A 20,579-nucleotide genomic window follows, 5' to 3' on the forward strand; every position below is an offset into this window, starting at 1 on the left:
CACGGGTGGTGGGATGCTGGGGTGCAGGGGGTTGGGGAGCATGAGCATTGGGATGCTGGGGTGCGGGAGGATGAAGTGCATAGGGGCTGGGGTGCATGGGTGCTGGGATGCGGGGGTGCAGGGTGTCAGGGTACATGGGAACTGGGATGCTGGGGGACAAAACGCATGCGTGCTGGGGTGCATGCGTGCTGGGGGGCTGGGGTGCAGGGGGTCGGGGTGCATGGGCGCTGGGGTGCTGGAGTGTAGTGGGTTGGGGTGCATAAGCATTGGGATGCTGGGGTGTGGGAGAATGAAATACATGGGGGCTGGGCTGCATGGGTGCTGGGGTGCAGGGTGTCGGGGTGCATGGGTACTGGGATGCAGGGTGTCGGGGTGCATGGGTACTGGGATGCTGGGGTGCAGGAGGATGAAATGCATGGGGACTGGGGTGCAGGGGTTTGGGGCGCACGAGTGTTGGGGTGCTGGGGTACAGAGGGTTGGGTTGCAAGGGCACTGGGATGCTGGGGTGCAGGGGGTTGGGGTGCATGAGCATTGGAATGCTGGTGTGCAGGAGGACGAAATGCACAGGGGCTGGGCTGCATGGGTGCTGGGGTGCAGGGGGTCGGGGTGCACGGGCGCTGGGATGCTGGAGAATGAAATGCACGGGGCTCGGCTACCTATGTGCTGGGGTGCAGGGGGTCAGGATGCATGGGTGCTGGGGTGCAGAGCCTGCCGGGCTGCCGCAAACGCCAGGACCTCGGCAGCCCGCACCTCCGCTCTGCCATTGTACCGGCCGGGCCCCGTTCAGCGGCACCAGAACTGAACCTGAACCGGCTCCAACCCCACTCTCGCCCCCTCCTCCTCCTCCTCCTCCTCCACCCCCCCGGGGGCTGCGGCGCCTCCCGCCCCCGCTGCGCCCGAGGGGCCGCTCCGCTCCGCCGCTCATCCCGCTCCGCTCCGCCCCGCCGCGGCGTAGAGGCGGGTCGTTGGGCGGCGGGCAGGAGGAGGAGGAGGAGGAGGAGGAGGAGGAGGGGGGGGGGCGGCCAGCCCCGGCCCTCGGCCCCGGCCCCAGCCCCAGCGCCGGCCCCAGCCCCCGCCGCCCGCGGGCCGCCGCGCCGCCCCGCATTGTCCCGGCGGTAGCGGGGCAGGATGCGGGATCCCGCCCGGCCGCCCGCCGCCGGGCTGCGCTAGGGTCCGCCGGCATGAGGAGGTGAGTGGAGGGGGGGGGGAACCGGGGGGGGTCCAGCGGGAGGTGGAGGGGGTGGGGGGATGGGGTGGCCCCCCCGCCTTGCCGGTGGAGCATCCTCCGCGCTGCCGGGGATGCCCCGCTTCGGGCGGAGGCGGCTTTTCCCCCCCCTCCCCGCTATCCACCGAGTCCGGATTTTGGGGAGAAAACAGCCGGATTGGGGCCGCGGCGGGGTGGGGGGGGGGGGCTGGTGCGGCCGGTAACCCAAGTCCTCCCTGGGGACGGGGTATCCCCCGCCGCCTTGGCCTTTGCCTTTGCCTTTCCTCTCTCTTCTTACCCCAAAAAAGGCTGCAGGGAGCTCCGGGCAAACGTGCTCCTGACATGAGTCTGCTCGGCCAGGAGCCTGCCCGGCGTGGGGAGCGCAGCGGGTGACCCTGGGGGGTGCCCGGCCCCGGCTGCTCCGGTGGCTCCCACGCCCAGAGGGGTGCGCACGGTGGAGGGAACCCTCCATCCACTCATCCATCCACCCACCGAAGCATCCACCCACCGAAGCATCCACCCAACCAACCACCCATCCACTCAACCATCCACCCATCCACCCAACCACCCATCCACCCAATCACCCATCTACCCAACCATCCACCCAACCACCCATGCACCCATCCACCCAACACCACCCATCCACCCAACACCACCCATCCATCCATCCACCCACCCACCCATCCATCCATCCATCCATCCACCCAGGAACAATGCGCGCTCCCCTCAGCCGCTGTCGCACGTCAAGCGCATGCTGGAGCGCTCGCCTTCAAAACAGTCGTGGCGTTGAGGAGTTGATGGCAATTTTTGATAGGAGCTCTGCCTGAAAGGTCTTTTTCTTTTTTTTTTTGAAGTGTGCTTTTTCCACTTGGGGGACAAAAGGCACTTGGGAAAAAAAACAGAAAGGTTTTTAAATAGCTTTATACTGTGTCTTCCAGCATAAATTCTCCCGGGTTTGGAGACACCGTGCACTGGTTTACATCATTCCTAGTTTCACTCTGGGATCACAGAAATGACCATTATCATTAATTGGATCCTGGTGTCGTGACAAACAGATTTCAGGGGTGCCAATGTGCTGAACTGAATTCGTAAGAGACTTGGGCGCGCGTGGTCTTTAATTTGAATGCCTGCCCTCTGTGGAGGGTGTGTGAATACAGTAATAACAGCTCAGAATTGATTTACTGATTCCATGCATGGGAATTGCTGAGGTTTTTCCCTGGTTTCCTTCCAATGCGCTCCCCACCAGCGCCGATGGTCGGGAGCTGGCTGGGTCGCTGCTCCGGCGCGCGGCCGGTGATGACAGGGTGCCGGGTTTGGCGTTCCTAGATGCCAGCGTGCGGCTCCGGCGCCTGTTTGTTCTTAGAGGTGGTTCTGAATTAAACATTTCTGCAGGGTCTGAGGCCCAGGAGTTGTTTATCACATTAAACATTTGTTTTAGCTCTCTTTAGCAGAAGTGTGTTGACATTTTCTCTTGGGGGACTGCCGGGGATAATGAATGGCACGTACTGTATTGTGTTCCTCGGAAAGCTGCGGGATCCTGCAATAACATAAACACCCAGGGCTGAATTCATCACAGATCTGAAAAGAATGGGCTCGGTGTTTACATCAATGCTGGTCCTGAGCCGCAGCTCACATTTAAAGTTTATTATTGATTATGAAAACATCCCTGTTAATACTTGTCAGATTTTTTTTTTAAATTTTATTGCTGACAGCTGCAGTTTCACTCTCTGCTCTGTGTTTTAGTTGTAAAGCTTTCGTGGAGGAGAAGGAGCGCGCCGGGTGGGTTTCGGGGCGGCTCGGCCCAGGGAGGAGCAGCCGCGGGCTCTCCCCGCTCACAATTCGTTTTCTCTGGAGCGGGGAAGGGTTTCGCAGCCGCCTTTGTTCTCCCGCGGAGCCCCCGCCGCATTCTTCCCTTTTGCCATTATCATTTTGGTTAAACAGAAAGGCAAGTTGTGTACCATATGGATCATGTTAACAATTGCTTATCTGGAGCCGGTGTTTTCTCCTCCCTGCCTTTCTCCCCGGCCTTTTTCTCCCTTCTGAGGTCTGGGTTGGGGCTTTAACGGCATCTTGGGTTTGGTGCCCGTTTGACGCCGTCCCAGAACCCAAACCTCTCCTCTTGCGTCCCATCAGAGTCAATTCCTCAAGGTAAAACAGAATAAACGCAGAGAAATCTCCAAAGCGGGTTTCCCCAGATGCTCTGAAATACAGAAAACAGTTGTTGAAGAAACCAGCATGTCCGTGTTCGTAGATTTACGCCTCTGGCCAGCAACGGGCTTCTCCCCCGGAGCAGCTAAGGCTCCGTTTGCCTTTATTTGGGGAGGAGGTGGATGGCCAGGAGAGGATCCCAATGCTGCTTTGCATGTTTGTCCAGACCGATAACAAGCAGGGGCTGTGGTTTTCCCAAATCCCCGCTTCAGGCTGCTCCCAGACTTGTATCGAGGCGCCAGAGTAAGCAGGCTGAAAGTTTTGAGCCCTCACCCCACGTCCATCCTCCGCTTCAGGGGATTTCAGTAGCCGCTGGAAAAAAAAAAAAAGCTGTTACTTTGGGTGCCCAAATACAGATGCGAGGGCCTAACCTTAGGCCAAGGGAGTGGCTGTCAGGTCACTTAATTCACCTCCTCCTTCCCCCGTGGAAAAGGTAAACACAAAGCCTCCGGGAGCATTCGCCTCCAAAGCCGGTATCGCATCCTGCAACAGCGCGCGTGGATAAGAAGGAATAAAACGATTCTGCGCGGCACATCGTCACCTCTGTAACGACGGCATCTCTAGCATTATTGAAAAATTCCTGGAAGGAGTCTGGAAGCATGTGCTATGGCATTTGCAGATGCTGTGGACTTTATTCGTATTAATTATTTTTGCATCCTCCTAGGTGAGGAGAAATTCCTGAGGGTAGAAATGCCACCTCCAGATTTTTCTGCCAATAGCCAAATATTCTCCTTTCTTCCCTTCTGTCTCTGCTTTTCTAATGGTTTGGGGTTTCTGCAGCTCCCTGCTTTCGCCCCTACAGCTGGGAGGAGATGGGTCGCGTGTAGGGAAGGAGAAATCCCTCAATCCACAGTTTACAGCAGCAGATGTGGGAGCACCAGATTTGAGCGAGGATTCCTAAAGGGAATTTCCCCGCAGATGACATTAATGCATCTAGAGAAGCGATAGTGACCCTTGCATGACGCTGACCCTTGCGTTTATGCCATTGTAAACACTTTTCAGTTATATTTTTTTGAGCTCCAGTGATTATATGGCTGGAAGCAGAGCTTTGCCGTTTGACAGAGGCTGTCGGGGAGGCTCCTTTTGTCGTCCTGGGGCAGATCCCGTCGCATCTGGCCAAATGTCAGCTGGAATTTTGCAGTGTGCAGGAAAGCTTGAGGCTCGTGGCTCCGAGCATCTAATTTGCTCAGCGCTCTCCCTTCCTCCGCTCCGGCAGACAGCCCCAGCTCAGGTGCTGGTGGGGTGGGTCCTTCTCTTGCAGCTTTTTAGCAAAATAAAGATGTTTTTCTTCCTTTTGGGGCATGGAGGGGTGTGCCGGTTGATGCATGTGTTTAGAAACTCTGTGGTGCTCTGGCTCTAGAAAGCTCGTCCCTGCTGCTGGTGCTGCTGGTGCTGCTGGTGCTGCTGGTGCTCGGTCACTTGCGTGTGACATCGGGCATCCAGCACTCTTGTCCCAGGGGACACAGGTGCCAGCAGTGGCACCCAGCTCCCGACCGAAGGGAGCCATTGGGACTGAATCAGACTTTATTAGCATCAAGCAGGAAAATTCCCCTTGCTGGATCAGCATCCAAGCAGGGAATAAATCACTTCTTCCCAATGGCAGCCCTGGCAATTCCCAGTGCTGAGAAACAGTCTGTCCCCTTGCAAGGTCCTGCCGCCGGGAGTTAGTTGCCATGATTACTTCTGATATATTTTCCTATTGGTTTTTCCTTTGGTCTCGGCTTGGTCTTGCGCTCCAGCACGGTGAGAAGGATTCTCCCCACTCTTCTCCCTCGTGCTGCTAAGCCCTGAGCAGGATCGTGGTGCTTTTTGTGCTCCGTGAACCCCAGTCGTGATTTGCAGAGGATGCTGCTGCATGCACGGGTGCTGCCCAGCAGACCTGCCCAGGCACGGCAGCACCTCGGCAGCTCCGGGCTCGTGTCTCCTCTAATGGGAGCAGGAGCTGAAAGTCAGCACCGGCTCTCCGCAGCAAAGTTTATTTTGCTGTGTAACGAGGGTGTTGTAAAATCTCTCTCCTGGCCTTGTGGCCTGTCATCAGCTGAAGTTAATGTTGGTTAAATTGTACAGATCGCTAGCACAATTTTTCCTCCAGTGGTGCATGCCTCAGGTTGCTTATCAGCAACCCCTGATCTTTATGGGGGCCCTAATAAACCCAGCCAAGGCCTCGCAGATGCTGCTGACTTATAGCGGAGAACAGGGGAGGATGCAAATTAAAGGTTTTTCTTCCTAGCTCCTTTCACCCGAGGACGGACAACTCAATCATGGAAAACCTGGGCATGTTTATTTAATTACAGTGATGCCATCGTGGCTTGTGTTGTGCTGGTGCCTGGGGACCCTCGCCCTGGACCGGGATGCTGGGGTGCACTCCCTGGGGAGGGATACTGGGGTGCGCTCCTGGGTGGGATGCTCGGCTGGTGGAGGTGTGGTACCCAGGCGAGTGTTTTCCCTCAAAAGATAGAAGAGCCACTTTTTTTTTTCTTTTTTCCCCCAAGAAAGTGAAAACTAATGTCAAGACAAATTGCACTTTAACCCACACTTGTCTTGCCTACAAAAAAAAAGCTGAATAATAGCTGAATAAGTACCCCTTTCCCTGCCCTGGCTGCACTCAGAAGAGGAGCCTGCTTCTCACAAAGACTTTGCTGTGTAAATAGATGAGAGGTGCAGCGGCGGCACCGAGCTGGAGGGGACTCGTGGCATCAGGGGACGCTGGACCCCGGGTCCTCTCCCTGTGATTAATCTTTCGCGGCGTTGCTTTAGGCCTCTGAAGAGCAGCGGGACCGGCTGCCGGGTTGCTTTGTCTGCTGCCTCGGCTCTGCCGCGGAGAAGGGACGTTCCCGTCGGAGGCTGTTTCTTTCCTTTGGAAAGAATCCGCAAAGCACTTGACTCTGCTCCCTGTGTCCTGCTGCCTCCCGGAGCGGGATAATGTGGGTGTAATTGATGGCGAGAGGACTAATGGCTGCAGAAATGTGTAATTAAAGGCCAGGGGTGACGAGCTGCGAGGCTGTGCTGTGCACGGGAGGTTAGAGAGGTTGAGTGTGTTTTGAAGGGTTTGTCCTGCGCGTCCCGCCTTGGGAAGGCAGGTCGCCCTGCTCAGGGTGTCCCACGTGCCCTGCACTGTTTGTCATCGGGGGGGGGGACACCAGGGTCCCCAGCTGACCCAGCCCCGCACGGTGAGGCAGCAGAGAGCCGTGTGTGTGACAGCATCCCCGCTATGGATGTAACCAGGAAGGGTTTAGGTGTGGGGATTTTTTTACCCATTCTGGCATCGCTGTAGCTGTTTTCCCATAGTTTGGCTGGATCTGGAATTGCCAAATCCCTGGGATCAGCCCCGTCCTGCCTCCCGTCCCCCGTGCCACGTCCCCGTCCCAGCCCTGCGCTCCAGCCGGTTCCCAGAGCATCGCCTCCTCCTCCCTCCAAACGCTGAACTGGGCCACGTGTTGCAAACGTACATCTGCTAAAATGCCGACATGCCGCGAGCAGGTTGGACTTCATTAGACCTGGCAACCCTCGGCTGTGCCGCCGGGTTGGGGCAATCGCTCTGAGCCCACGCTCTCCCTCCTGGGAACCCCCCCCGGGGCTGGACCCCGATCCCCCGGGTGAATCAGTAATGGCGATGGGCAGGACATCATGCCCGGCACGGGTTTACGGCAACCTGAGAGCACGCCGAGGTGCCGCAATACCAGCTCTGCATGTGGACGAGCTCCAGGGGCTCGGTGCCGGCGTGGCCGTGCCGGGTGAGGAATGCGGGAGATGTGGTTATGGGGCTGGGGGCTGAATGCCACCGCCATGTGTCACGGCATCGTCCCCGGCCGGCTCTGCCCGGGACATCCCTCCCGGTGGGAGGAGGATGCCGCCGCGCTCACAGCTCGCACCGAGCCCCGGTGCTTGCTCAGATGCCGGCGCAAGTGGCACAGTGGCCATCCACGTGTTATTTTGGTCTTTCCTCACGTACGTCCCAGCCGGCACGGGCATCTGCATGGTCCCTCTGCTTGTGCCGCTGGCGGGGACACGGTGACACTTCTTCATGTTACGCTTTGCAGCTTCACGGTCTTAGAAAAACAGGTTTTAGCAGCTGCAGTGAAGTCCCCTCAATGTAAAAATAAATCAGGAGCTGGAGATTTGGAGGTTTATTACAGATGCCACCAAATAAGGAGATTTAAAAGATACCTTTTGAAGCGTTGTTCCTATTTTCCACCTTAGGTGTTGCAGATGCTTGGGGTTGATGAGAGCAACATCTGTGCAGTGCGACCTGGGTGCTTGGCCACGGACGCTGGCAGGCAGCGCTTACAGAAATGAATATCTGCTAATATAAAGATATTTCCATTTGCATCTTAATGGCCACCAACCTGAGCAGCAGGGCAGGGCCCAGCCGTGGGGCTGAAGGTGCCGGCTCCGCGCGGGCAAAGCCGGGGTCGCAGCGCGGCTGCTGTTCGGCATGAGCCAGGTACGTGCTCCAGAAATAACGTCATTACGGATCTGACCTTGGGCTGTTCATATCCTCCTCCTACAAGGTGATTACTTTTTAATGAGTGGCTGCTGAAAAGGGAGGAAAATGAATTATTTCTGCTGTAGGATTAGCTCTAGGAGACAGGAGCGGTGCTGCCCCGATCGATACGCTCTCGCACGGAGCCAGCCCGGCACCAAACTTCTCCCCGATTTCCTGGCGATACCTTCGCCCTGATGCTGCTGCCACCTTATTATTCTTTAAGCTTTTTTTTTTTTTGAGCAGCACCCCTGTAGTGGCAGGTTGAGGCGTTTGCACCCTGTGCTATATAATGATATATAATTATAATTGGCTTATAATAGCCACATATCTGTGCAAACTCCCAGGGCGCAGAAGGTGGGAGCTGTACAGGTGGCTGCTCCGAGCACGGCACAAGGGTCCCCAAAGTCAGAGTCCGTCCGTCCATCCGTGCAAGTGCAGGCATACGGCAGAGGCGAGCCGCAGCCTCGGGCGTGGATGGGGGCAGCAGTGTCAGCAAAGAAAGAAGCCAAAAAAAGGGAACTTCTGGAAAATCCATTAGTGAATGGAGTGCAGGAGGGAGCTCAGCTTTTCAGGCTGCTGAGGCGGTGTTTAAAAAAGAATCTGCGAGTCAAAAGGCTTGTGAAAACAAAAGCCACCGAGAGAGGCCTCCCCCAGCTCAGCTCCGGCGGGAGACGGTGAAGCTGCGGGTGCCGAGGGCAGGGAAGGTGGTCCACAGGGGATGGGGACGGGGTCCGTCATCCTGCAGGGTGCGTGACGGGGACACACGGGGACCGCGGGAAAGAAGATGCAGAAATGATGGAAAAGAGGAGTTTTTCCTCAATTCTCTGTGGAGCGTACTGCCCAGCAGGGCACTGAGGCGGAAAATACAACCGCGTTGTGCAGTGCTGGATAGGGCTGGGAGGCTCCCCAGAATTAGAGTTAATTAAGATTGATTCGTTCCGTGGAGGAGATGAGCTGGAGCGTTGCTGCTACCGCTGCGGACAGGCTCTAGTGCACGGGGCGAATTATCTTCTTGCTGCAGCCCAGTTCCCGCGTCCGCTGCAGCCCCCAGCACTGACCCCGGCCCAAGGCCAGATATTGGAGAAGATAGACCGGGGACTGGTGGCTCCTGCCTTGGCTTTTGCCCCCGGGGGAGTTTGTTATTGGAGCTTCATCAGGAAAAACACCTTGGGAGGAGAGGGCTTGGGCAGGAGTGGGGGGTGCCTGGTCCCTGGGCCCCTTCCTGAGCTGCAGGGCATCTCCTGCATTTAATGACCTTCATCCAAGTGCTTGTGGGAACACGAAACGTAACGGCAATGCTTTCTTCTTGGAAAAATAAGTCATTTAAAATTGTTTTCAGCCTTCTGGGGTTTACGTGTATATCGGGGTTTGTAGACAACCCCCCCCCAGCGTCTGCCCCAGGCACGCACAGCACTGGGTGTGGATCAGACCACGGCTCCCCAGGGTGTAGCAGTGGTCCGGCAGCCAGGCTCAGAATCTGGCCCTGTAACAGTTTGGCTTTGCTTCTTCTTATGCCGTTGTAGCGTAGATCCCAGAGGTCGCATCCTGCAGGCATCCCACCACCACCGACATCCTACTGCACAGCATCACGGGTCGCCCGGCTGGCGGCTCAACACTGGCTGGGGGCTGGTAGGGGCCATCAGAAGAGCATGACCGCCCCAGATCCTCCTTCTGTGGGTTCGGGTGGGCTCAGACAGTCCCTCTCAGGGGGGATGTGGGGAGTCCTGATGGGTTTCAACAAGTGGTTTTCAATGGAGCGAGGTCAGGACAAGAAGTTTTTCAGAGCAGCTTCCAGCTGTTTGCTGACAGCACATCCTTTGCTAAGTGGCTTCTGTAGGAGCAGAGACAGAGAAGGTATAACGATGCCTTCAAACTATTTCTCTACGTCCCTCTTCTAGACCACGTGAATGTGCATACACACAGCCGAAATCTCCTCAGGTGGTTTCATGTGGCATGTTTCTAGACGGGCTTGAGGAGGAGATGGCCACGGTCATGTCCATGCCAAGCACAGACTTACAGCCCATAAGGGAGAAGCGACGTCCTCACCTCGCCGCGTCCTCCAGCCTTGCCATGGGTCGGGAGCAGAAGCAGGAGGCAAAGTCCCGTCTGGGACCGGGTGGTGGGAGCGGGAGCTTTGGGGTACTGCTCATCACCCTCACTGGCTTGGCCGTTGTTATGCAGATTGCATGCAAATTGGGTCCATTTGACCTCCTGACCTTTTTATGGGGCCACGTCTGTTTGGGGAAATGGTTCTGCTGATCAGAAATGGATTTTCCTCTCTAATGTAATACTCTGAAAATGGACTGGGTCCAAACCCAGGCCCCAGGACCTCGTCTGGTGTCAAGGAATGAAATTTTGGTGAAGGGCTTCAGTCCGACCAGGGATCTGAGCAGCACCCATGGGCCGTGGCACCCTTTGCTGGGGCACGCTGCACCTTGAGCATTGGCCCTGAGTTGACCTTGAGAGGCGGTGGACTTCGGCGACCTGAATGCTCAGTGATGCTCTTCCTAAAACCCTTCTTCCTACCGGAGAACTGTCCTTCAAGCAGTGGGTCTGGTGGAGATCACAGCTGGAATGTGGCCCCAAGGAACATCCTACAGCAGATGAGGTGGGTCAGGGCAGGAGATTGTCTGCTGGAAGAGAAGCAATGGCGTGGCCGGGAGCGGGAATGCTGTGGCAGGGAGCTGCATTTTGCATGCGCTGAAGCACACCCATGGTAGGGAGTGGGCAAGACGGTGACGGATTAATGCGATAATTAATCTTTTGGGATTAATGTTCCTCTTTGAAGCATTGGAGGGAATGTGCCAGTGGAGTGGCAGGAGCAGGGAGGGTTGGGGCAGTCCCACCTTTCAGTGATTTCTAGACCCAAACAAATAGTTCTGTGGTTTTGTCCCATGTTCCTGGGGCTGGGTACAAGGCTGAAGCCCAGATCTCAGCAGACATGAGTGATCCATGAGACCTGGGGACAAGACACGTTAAGACAAATATAAATAGCAAGAAAGAGGCTGATTTTTTTTTTCCACTTTTTTTAGGTCCCTTTTATTGCTTCTTTTTCTCCCATCCATCTTATAGTGAAAGGTGGAGCAAAATTCCTCGAATCCACTAATTGCATCAGCTCGTTATTAATAATATCTGGATTTTATTGCCATATCCCCTCAATCTGGGGATTCCCAGGGCCATGCGCCGCGTACAGTTTCCTCCCGATGACACTTAGCTGAGAGTTTCTCCTCTCGCCGTGACAGATGGGTGATGCTCAGCTGCTGCCAGGCTGAGCGGATCCATATTAATTTTTCATTTGCTGGCCGGGTGCTGGAGCAGCACAGATGGGCGATGGCCCGTTGGTCACTCCCGGTTCGTGCTGGTGTCCAGCTGCTCTGCACTTGATATATGAGTGGACAGAGCGGATGCTGGAGCCTTTGGCTCACACTGGCCGGGGTGGAGGTTGTTTCTCCTGGGGGTGGGGAGAGGGCACGGTGGGAGTTAGCCTAAATCCTTTTAACATATGTACATTGACCCTGCTCTGATTGCAATACCATCCTTCGCTTTGTCAGCACCGGTTAGGAGGGGACAGGGAATGTGGTGGACAAAGAAATGCAGCTCCCCGATGGATTTGCCAAACAACTGAAATCTGCCTTGGAAAACTTGATGTTTGAGCTCCGGCAGCGTGCCAGGCTGGGGGATTTAAACGTCTCACCCTTTGCAAACGCTGTCAGGTATTGCTCTTGGGTTATATCACATCTAAGTGTGGCTTTGTGCTCTCCTTGCCCTCATCCTGGCTTTGGGACCAGCTCTGCTACCGATGTAAATCGCTGCTGGGCTGTTTTGCCTATTCTGGACCTGCCATGTAGGGATTCACTAGAGATGACCAGTATTTAGCTTAAATGTGTGTCAACATGCAGAAATGTTGCTATACTCTACAGCATTAATACTAAAGCATTTCAGAAACATTGCTGCAAGCCTCAGGTCCACAGTGAGTGTAAATGGAGTATCTGCATGGGTTATAATTCTGATTTATAGCTGTGGTTTGACTCGTGGTAATGCCAGTGCACTTTGCCTCTGCTGCTCTTAGGAGGCAGGGACAAACCCCAGCCCAGGACAAGCTCCTGGCAGCAGAAGCTGAAAAGATCATCAGGAAATGCCTCATTTAAAAAAAGAAAAAGTCATTCCCCTGCCTCCCATTCACTGGGCAGACTTGGGAAAGTCTGTTCTCTCCTCCTGCATTTTTTTCCCAGCTTGCCTTTACCCTTGAAGATAACGCTGTGGCTGCTGCAAGACTTGCAGCATTTCTGCATGGGTGCAAAAACCTCTCGGTGCTGTGAATCCAGCTGCAGTGGCAAAGCTGTCAGTGCAGGAGTTGCACTGATGTGAGGCTGCATTCCTGCTGTGGGTGCTTGGTCCAGGTTCTTGTCTGGACCCACCTTCAGGTACTGGTAGCAAAATCCAGCACAGAAGATCCATTGTGCACAACACCCCTGATATGAGAGGTCTTGGTGAAGGCTGGGCTGTGAAACGGGACTCCCAGCGTCCAGGTTTGCTCCCTCTGGGCCCAAAGTTTGCACGTCAGAGAATTAAAAACCTGGGAACTCGGGCAGAGCCTTCGAACCGGGACAGGCTCTCCCTGCCTGGGAAGCCGACCTCATCGGACCGTGCTGCTGCGGGTAACTGCAGGGGTAATGAAACTGCTCAACATCTTTTGAAAAAGGCGTAAATCCTCCAAGCTGGCAGCTCTGCAGAAAAAGGAGCTGTCAGCGTTTAAACCAGCAAGACAGCGGCGGTACGAGCAAAGCATCGCGGAGGCAGCTCATCGGCTCATTCCTACACCGGGAGCCGAAGGACGGCAGCGTCTGCCCCCTCCCAAGGGCTGTCCAAGGGGACGTCGAGACACATCCAGCGCTTGCACTGCGGGGCTGCAGATCACTCCCTCCGGGCTGGTCCCTCTTCCCGGGGCTCAGGGGAGTTTGGCTGGATTTAAACCCTGGCTTTAGTGCATCCTCAGCTTGAACGTGTTTGCTCTTGCACGCTCCCTCTCCTTCTTTGCCCTCCAAATCCATTCCAGCCCTCTCCTGATCCCCCAAGGGATGCCGGATTGCTGCAGCCATCAGCACACGCTGCCTGTGGGTCATCTCTATATTCGCCCGCGTAGGTTTTGCCGTGAGTTTTTAGGCACCAGCGTTAGCGATGGGTGCATGGACATGGGGCTGGGACAGGAGCATATAAAATACGGGCACATGCGTGCGTGCATACGTGGTACGCTCTGCATATGAGGGCCGTGGGTGATAGATCTGTGCTCCAACAAAAGCGACCCGCGCCGAGGTGCTGCTCGGGGCAGCCCTGCGTCCCCCCAGCCTCATAGCTACGCCTGAAATCCCTCGGCGAGAGCTTTTCCAGGGAGGGAGCGCACCCCATCCCCAGCGCCGAGCCGTTGGACACCCTCGGCGGTGCGCCCCGCTAAAAAGCCCCCGAACAAAAGCCCAGTTCAGAGTCGCTGCTGAATAGATTAACAAGATTTCCATAATTAGGGCGGGCGGGAACAATAGGATTCTCCCCTGCCCAGCCCCCCCTGCCCGCCTTTGTCTTGCACTGGGGATAATGGGCAGCAGCGAGGGTGGGAACCGGCCCGGCCATTTGGTCACTGGACAGTAATTTTCTCACACTGCCAAGGGGAGCATTGAAACATCTGTCCCGCTCCGCCGCCTCATTCACGTCCCATTTCAAACCCCTGACAACTTCTCCCTGCCCGCCGGCCCTCCCCCTCCGCCTGGTTTTCCAGGGTGCGACCGGACTTTCCGGGGATTTTGGCTTTTTCTTCTCCCAAATGTATCTCGTCTTTAAAGGGGTCGGATAGAGGCGGGTTTGCTTCTCCATCCTTTTGCGCTCGGGTTTGCTTTGGTGGCAGCAGCGCCCGTGTAAACCTGTGTCTGTGCATCCCCCCCCCGCCCCTCTTCTCGCCATTTTTGGGACCTGGTGCTCGGGAACAGGGCTGGAGGAGCAGCCCCAGCTCACGCCGTGATGGTGGGCTTCCAGCCGCACACCACGGCATTGGCCACCCTCTTGCAGGCTCTTAAAAAAGCAGTTCCCATCACTGGGCTCGTCTGTAGGGACCAGTTTTTAGCTGGCGTCGGAGCAGCGGGGTTCAGGCGTTGGCATCGATCCCTGCTATGGGGAAAAGCTGGGCACTGCTCAGAGAAATGACCGTCGTCACACGGGGGTTTGTGTCCATCCTCAGGGTGTGTTGTCCTCAGAAATGAAGCTCACGCTGCCTGATGCTGTCTTGCAGGAGAAGACTGACAGAATTGCTTGGGCTGTGGGCTGCCACGTCCTCCCTTCTCCAGGAGAGATAGGTGAGGGTGAGGGTGTCTGTGCCGCCGTCAAGGGCGGCTGCTTCCTGGCTTCAGAAGAAACAGCCTGGAAATGTCACCGGGATTTGCCGGTCGTGATGGTGGCACCTCGTTCCTGCCACGCCGCTCTGCAGTGAGCCCCCGTGCCATGGTGGATGCTGGAGCAATCGGCCACCTCCCGGGTCCCTCCCAAACCCCTTTTCTCCTCCCCTGAGCCCCAGGCATTTGCAGTCTGTATTTTTTTGGGAGCCCAAAAGCAGCTGCCATCTGCACACTGTACACCACCACACAGTGGTCTGAGCAAGGATGGAAACTCCTGGTGCTTTAGTTCCTTCAAAAAAAAAAAAATTTTAAAAATGTCTTATTCCTCACGGAGTCATCCAAACCCTCATTTTTCCCTTTAATAGCTTCTCAGTGCTTTTTGCTCGCAGGCAGAGGGAAGGGCCCCCTCCGTCCCTCTGCGTCCAGCCAGACCGCACGTACGGCTCGGGGAAAAATCTGCTGCAGGAGCGCAGGTTTATTGGGCAGCGTTCTCCTTTGTGTTCATTAAAAAGGGCCCTTTCCCGCAGGCTGTCGTGGCTGTCTCTGTCTGAGCGTTTATCTATCGGGAGCACTTTAATAATGGCCAGTAAATGCAGGGAGGATGCCGGATAAAGCCACGCAAAGCCGCCATTTAAATCCTCTTGTGTAAGTTTGATATCCAAAGTGGAAGTACAAATGCCATATAAGTCAATTAAAGCATTAAGTAATCTAATTGTGCTGTGGTCACAAAGTGGCTTAAAGGCTGAGAGAGGCGAGTGAGTGGTACACGAGGTCCCCTCCCAGCTCCTACTTTAGCCGTCCCCCGGGGCGCTGGGCATAAGGGCAGGGGGAGACTGGGGGGCCGGGGGGGGACCCCACACTTTGGGTGGTGATGGGGGACACTGCCAGCACCCTCTGTGGGTGCTCGGGGGCCACCCGGTATTTGGGGGTTGGAGCAAGAGAAGGTGATGCCGACCTTGGTGCAGGGGTGGGTCTGGGCACGACCGTGATGTTTCTGTCTTCCCCTTTGCCGGAGAAATTGTTTTGGTGGGGTCACGCACGGTCCATCAGTGCCGGCACCGGTGCCAGGGGGTGAGCGAAGGGATGTCGGCAAAGGCTTGCGCTCAGCCCGGGGTGACGGGCAGCTTCCCACGTGCGTGTGTGTGTGCGTGCAGTGCAGCCCCTATTTCCCTGGCCACCTGGCTACACGCTATTAATATGCTATTAATATTATATGCGTTATAATTATAATATTATAATTATACTCTGCTCCAGGTGGAGCATCTCAGGGCAGGGTCGTCCTGCGGCTATGTGTGCCGATGCTTGGCACCGCGGTGCTGCCGACAGCACTGGGGGCTGCGCGGTTCGTTATCGCCTTGGCTTGCCATGGTTTGATAACCTGAATATTTTATTCTGTTGGACGATGTGACCGTTGTAGCTTGAGCTGGCTGGGTTCTCTGAAGTGCTCACGGTTGCTGTTCCTGGGGGATGTTTGCACTGGTGGTGGTCAAGGGGATTTTTGCATGGGAAAACTGGAGCATGAGTGTAGTTGAGAGCACGCGTTTGCCGTCAGGAGGTGCAATGTGGTCCAGAAGGGCAGGGCAGTATGGTGGGTTTTGGAGATCCCCAGTGCACAGAGGTGCTCATCCCCGTTTTGCTGCTCTCACCCTGCGCTGTCCTGTCACCCGCAGGTCTGTCGAAGATGCACTGGTCACCAGAGCATGCCCAGTCCCTGAACCAGTGGCCGGAGCAGCACCTCGACGTCTCCTCCACCACCTCCTCGCCAGCCCACAAGTCCGACCTCTACCCCAGCACCCGCCAGCGCTTCAACTATGCCTGGGCCAACGACGACATTTCGGCGCTCACCGCCTCCAACCTCCTCAAGAGGTACGCCGAGAAGTACTCGGGGGTGCTGGACGCACCCTACGAGCGCCCGGCGCTGAGCGGCTACGGGGATGGAGCCTTCGGGCCGGTTAACGGGCAGAAGGGCGACGGGGAGCCCTGGCCGGTGGCGCACGGCTCCGACGGTGCCTACCCCTTGACCCCCATCCACGATGGCCTCCCCGGCGCCAAGGGGGTGGTGCCGCCCGCCGTCCCCCCCAGCGGCGGGGCCATCGGGCTCGGCGGTTCCCCCGTGGTGTCCGCCAACCTCGCCGATCCCATGTACCCTGGTAACTCCTGCGGAGGAGCCGCTGCCGGCTCCGGCGGGCTCGGGTCATCTCAGGAGTACCCCTCAGGCTACGGTGGCACCTACTTGCCCTCCGGCTACTGCACCCAGCCGGCGGCAGCGCTCCCCCCTCCGCACCCCCCTGCCCTCCATGGCTCCGGGCTCCTGCAGCCCCCGCACCCCTCGCCTGCCCTGGTACCGGGCTACGGCTCCTCCGGCGCGATGTACAACTACGCCGCCGGCAGCTACCCGCCGCAGCCGGGCTACGGGACCATCCACCCGCCCCATCCCTCTGCCTCCTACCTGCCCTCCGGCATCGCGGCGCCCACCCCCATCCCGGCCCCGCCGCCCGCCGCCCGCCCGCCCGGGGTCCCCAGCTACGGCTACCAGGGGGCCGGCTTGGCCCCCCTGGCCGTGCCGCCCCTCGGCACCGAGGCGGCGGGCGCCCTGAAGAGGAAGGCTTTCGACATCTCCGGCGGGGAGGACGAGGGGGAGGGCAGGTATAGGAAATACAGCTACGAGCAGCCAAAGTCCCCCTACCCCATGTCGGACAACGGCGAGTGCCGGGGCAACGGGTTCAGCGGCAGCGCCGAGTCCCCCCAGGTGGCCTTCAAACCCGGGAAGCGGCCGGCGGGCGCCGGGAACGCCGAGGAGCACGCCGGCAAGTACGGCGGGCAGCCGATGAAGAGTATGGTCTCGCCACCTTACGGGGCTGGGGATGCTCCGCTGCGGCCGGCGGAGCCCTTCGAGAAGTTCAGCCCCCCGCTCGCCAACGGGGAACAGGCGGCCGAGCCGGGACCCCCCTTCCCGCTGCGGCTGCCCCCCAAAGCGCCGGTCTTCGGCAGCCCGCCGGTGGAGGAGCAACCCAAGAACGTCGACCCCCTGGTCTTGGAGCTGGTGAACACCAAGATCGTGGAGCGGGGGCCGCCCGTGCAGTGGACGGACATCGCCGGGCAGGTCTCCGTGAAGGCCACCATCGAGGAAGAGCTGGTGTGGCCCATCCTGCGTCCCGGCGCCTACACCGGGGCGAGCCGGCCGCCGCGAACCATCCTGCTGTTCGGTCCCCACGGCACGGGGAAGACCCTGCTGAGCCGGTGCATCTCCACCCAGCTGGGTTCCACCTTGCTGAAGCTCAGCGGGAAGACCCTGCTCTCCACCTGGAAAGCCGAAGCCGAGAAGATCCTGCAGACCGTCTTCTTCGTGGCCAGCTGCCGGCAGCCCGCGGTGGTGCTCATCACCGAGGCCGAGTCCTTGCTGGTGGCCCGGGCTGGCGAGGACGGCAGCCAGGCGGGCAACCTCAAATCCCAGCTCCTCTCCTACCTGGACAACGTGGCTACCTCATCCGAGCAGAACGTGGTCGTCATCGGCACCACCTCCCGGCCGGGCAGCATGGACGAAGCTTCCCACCGGCGCTTCGCCAAGCGGTTCTACATCTCCCCGCCGGACAGCATCGCCCGGCGGCAGATCCTCCATCACGCCTTGGCTCAGCAGAACTCCTGCCTGAGCGAGCGGGAGATGGCTTCTCTGGTGCAGCACACGGAGAGCTTCTCCGGCAGCGAGCTGGTCCAGCTCTGCCAGCACGCCGGGGCCACCACGCTGCACGCTTTGCCGGGCCAGATCCAGCCCACCTCCTACCAGGACTTCGAGAAGGCGTTCTGCAAGGTCCGCCCCGCCGCCTCCCAGAAGGAGCTGGACTTGTTCCTGGAGTGGGATAAAATGTACGGCACCAGGCACTGACGGCGCGGCGGCGGGGGGGACTGGGGACGGACCCTTCGCCCCCAGCCCGAGGCTCCGAGGTCGGTTTTGGGACTCGGGCGATGAACGCGGGGTTTGGAGGGGCCGGGTTGGGGTCGGTGGGGGCTCCGGTTCTCCCCCAGAGCCACGCCGGGGCCGGACCCCCTTGTCCCGAAGCGCAGGAGACCCCTGGACAGTCCCGACGGCAGCACGACATACCTCTTCTTGACTATTTCGGACTCGGCCGGGCTTTTCCTCTCCTTGTTTTTTCGGAAGCCGTCGCCCACTGAACTCAGGATAACCTATTTATTATTTTCCCGTTCATCCGTCCCTGGACCAGCGATGCAGCGAGCAGGGCCGGAGGCGAGTCGGGATCCGGCTTTCCGGCATCGGATGCACGAGCTCCCCCGTCTACCCAGAGGCTCAATTTTTTTTTAATTTTTTTTTTTTTTTGATTGCTTTTATTGTTCCTAACAGAAATACCTCGGGCGTCTTTTGAGCAAAGCAGCCCCCCTTGCACGTGGCACGAGCAGCCCGGCGGCGATGTCCTTGATCGGGGAAGGGGGTGGGGAGGGAGGGGGGGGGGGGACACAAAACCAGGGGGTTTTGGAGTAAAATGCTGTAGATTGTTTAATATACTAGACTTGGTTTTTTATTTTTGTAAGGTATGTAGTATTTTTTTGTTTTTTCTTTTTAACTACTCAGGAAAAGAATTACCTCAGAAAAAAAAAAGAATGTGTTTTTAAAAACTCTTTTTATCTTCTCAGAAAAGGAAAAAAGAGATTTTTAAGAGTTTTCAGACCTGGGACAAAGCTGCCTCGTGTGTTTGCTTCCAAAAAGGGTGACAGAAAGAAGGAAGAAAGAAAAAAAAAACTTGAAGCTGTTACAAAGATGAAAGTTGAATGTATTTTGGGTGCTTTTCACGTATATTATGCCATAATTTTATTTTAATTTTTTTTTTTTTAACATTGTTATTGTAGCGTTTGGTGGAGTAACGTGTCTTCAACGGAAAGAGTATTAGTGCTGTAGTTTGGAAGCTGTCGCTAGCACCACTTTTTGGATCAGGTTGGGTCCGTCACCCTCCAGCATCTCCCGCTGCATCCCGGGGCTGGGGCCCTGGGGTGCGGGGAGGGGGCACCCACCCCTGTGCAAGGCTGGGGCCGGGGGGGTGGGATCCTCCTCCCGGTGTCATTTTTGCACTGGGGATGGGGCCGCGGGGGAGGACGCGCTCCCTTTTCACGTGAAATAAGGGATTTTTTTGGCTTCCCACCGCAGTCGCCACCTCTGAGCACCGGGAAGCCCTGGCAGAGGCTGGCGGTGGCCGCAAAATTTGGGGAAATTAATTTCCCCCCCCCCCCCAAAAAAAAGTCTAGCAGGGCTGACGATGGGCTGCAGGGTTTTGCCCTGGGTGCTCTTTGCCCTCCCCTGGGGGGGGCCGGGCTGCGGGGGTCAGGACACAGCCCAGCTCCCCCCTTCTTGCTGACCACCGGCGGATGAAAAGCTGCGTTACACAAAGCATGAACCCACTGCACGTCCACCTGACCCCCCCCAACCTGCTTCGCATCACCGGGTGGGGTTGGTTTTTTTTTCCTCAATTAAAAAAAATATTAATTTTTTTTTTTTTTTTTCTATTTTTAGAGCTCTATATTGTACTGGGGGGAGGCAGCTGCTCCGGGGCTGCCCAGCCACCCGCCGGCACCGGCCGCTGCTCAGAGCAGCCCCCCCCATAACCTCAGGGTCTGCGCACGCAGAGAGGACGCATCCCTCGCAGGGGCTTCCCCCCCCCGCCCCAATTGCAGAAGCGATGCATCTGCCAGCTTTGGGATGTTTTCCCAGTTTTTGTTGCAGTTTCCCACTGAAGCATGCACGGGAGCGTGCAGGCAGCTGCCTGCGTGCAAAGGGCATTACTGGGGCAGATGCCCCCCACCCCGGCTTCCAAAAAGTGGTACTGGGTTCCTGAAGACTTTTTATTATTATTATTATCATATTTGACTTTGTACACTCTCTGTAACCATTTCTACCTCATTTTGCAACATATTGTACATGAAAGTATTTAATTCATGTCTTATTAATGTCTGAAAAAGAAATGCTTTTGAACTGTAATGGTCTACCTCAAGAAATGCTGTATTTTAAAAAGAAAAGTATTACACAGTATTAAAGAGATTACATGAATGCCCGGCTGACAGCCTGCACTGCCTTCTCCCAGCCCTTGCCCCCCACCCCGTCCCCAGGCTTTTTTAGCCCCTGGGGGGTGCTGGCACATGGTGGGTGGGTGGGTATTGGGGTGGGGGCTCTGGGGGGGGGGGGGGGAATATTGCAGAGGACAGAAGGGACATGGGGGGGGGATATTGTAGGGGGGGTATTACAGCCAGGGGAAGGGCAGAGCCTCAGCCCTCCCCCCTTCTTGTTAATGGTGGGGGG

General features: G+C 57.1%; 1 protein-coding gene across 2 annotated transcripts; it reads left to right on the plus strand.

The window, feature by feature from the left end:
• The first annotated feature begins 238 nt into the window (after positions 1-238).
• FIGNL2 (fidgetin like 2) lies at positions 239-20,330 on the plus strand. Of its 2 annotated transcripts, XM_069806190.1 has the most exons (3): positions 239-1,189; positions 15,949-18,142; positions 19,139-20,330. In XM_069806190.1, exons 2-3 carry the CDS (start codon positions 15,960-15,962, stop codon positions 19,185-19,187), a joined length of 2,232 nt encoding a protein of 743 aa, XP_069662291.1. In that variant the 5' UTR covers positions 239-1,189; positions 15,949-15,959; the 3' UTR covers positions 19,188-20,330. The 2 variants fall into 2 exon arrangements, with proteins under 2 accessions (XP_069662291.1, XP_069662292.1); XM_069806191.1 differs by having other exon boundaries at positions 15,949-20,330.
• The last annotated feature ends 249 nt before the right edge of the window (positions 20,331-20,579 follow it).

This window comes from Haliaeetus albicilla, chromosome 18 (genome assembly GCF_947461875.1).
Source record: "Haliaeetus albicilla chromosome 18, bHalAlb1.1, whole genome shotgun sequence".
NCBI lineage: Eukaryota > Metazoa > Chordata > Aves > Accipitriformes > Accipitridae > Haliaeetus > Haliaeetus albicilla.

Excerpts from the sequence above, each read along its gene's own strand:
- FIGNL2 (XM_069806190.1), top strand. The coding sequence starts at position 15,960 with ATGCACTGGTCACCAGAGCATGCCCAGTCCCTGAACCAGTGGCCGGAG. Across the intron at positions 18,143-19,138 it reads TTCCTGGAGTGGGATAAAAT|CGTTTGGTGGAGTAACGTGT; the intron begins GTACGGCACCAG and ends TTGTTATTGTAG.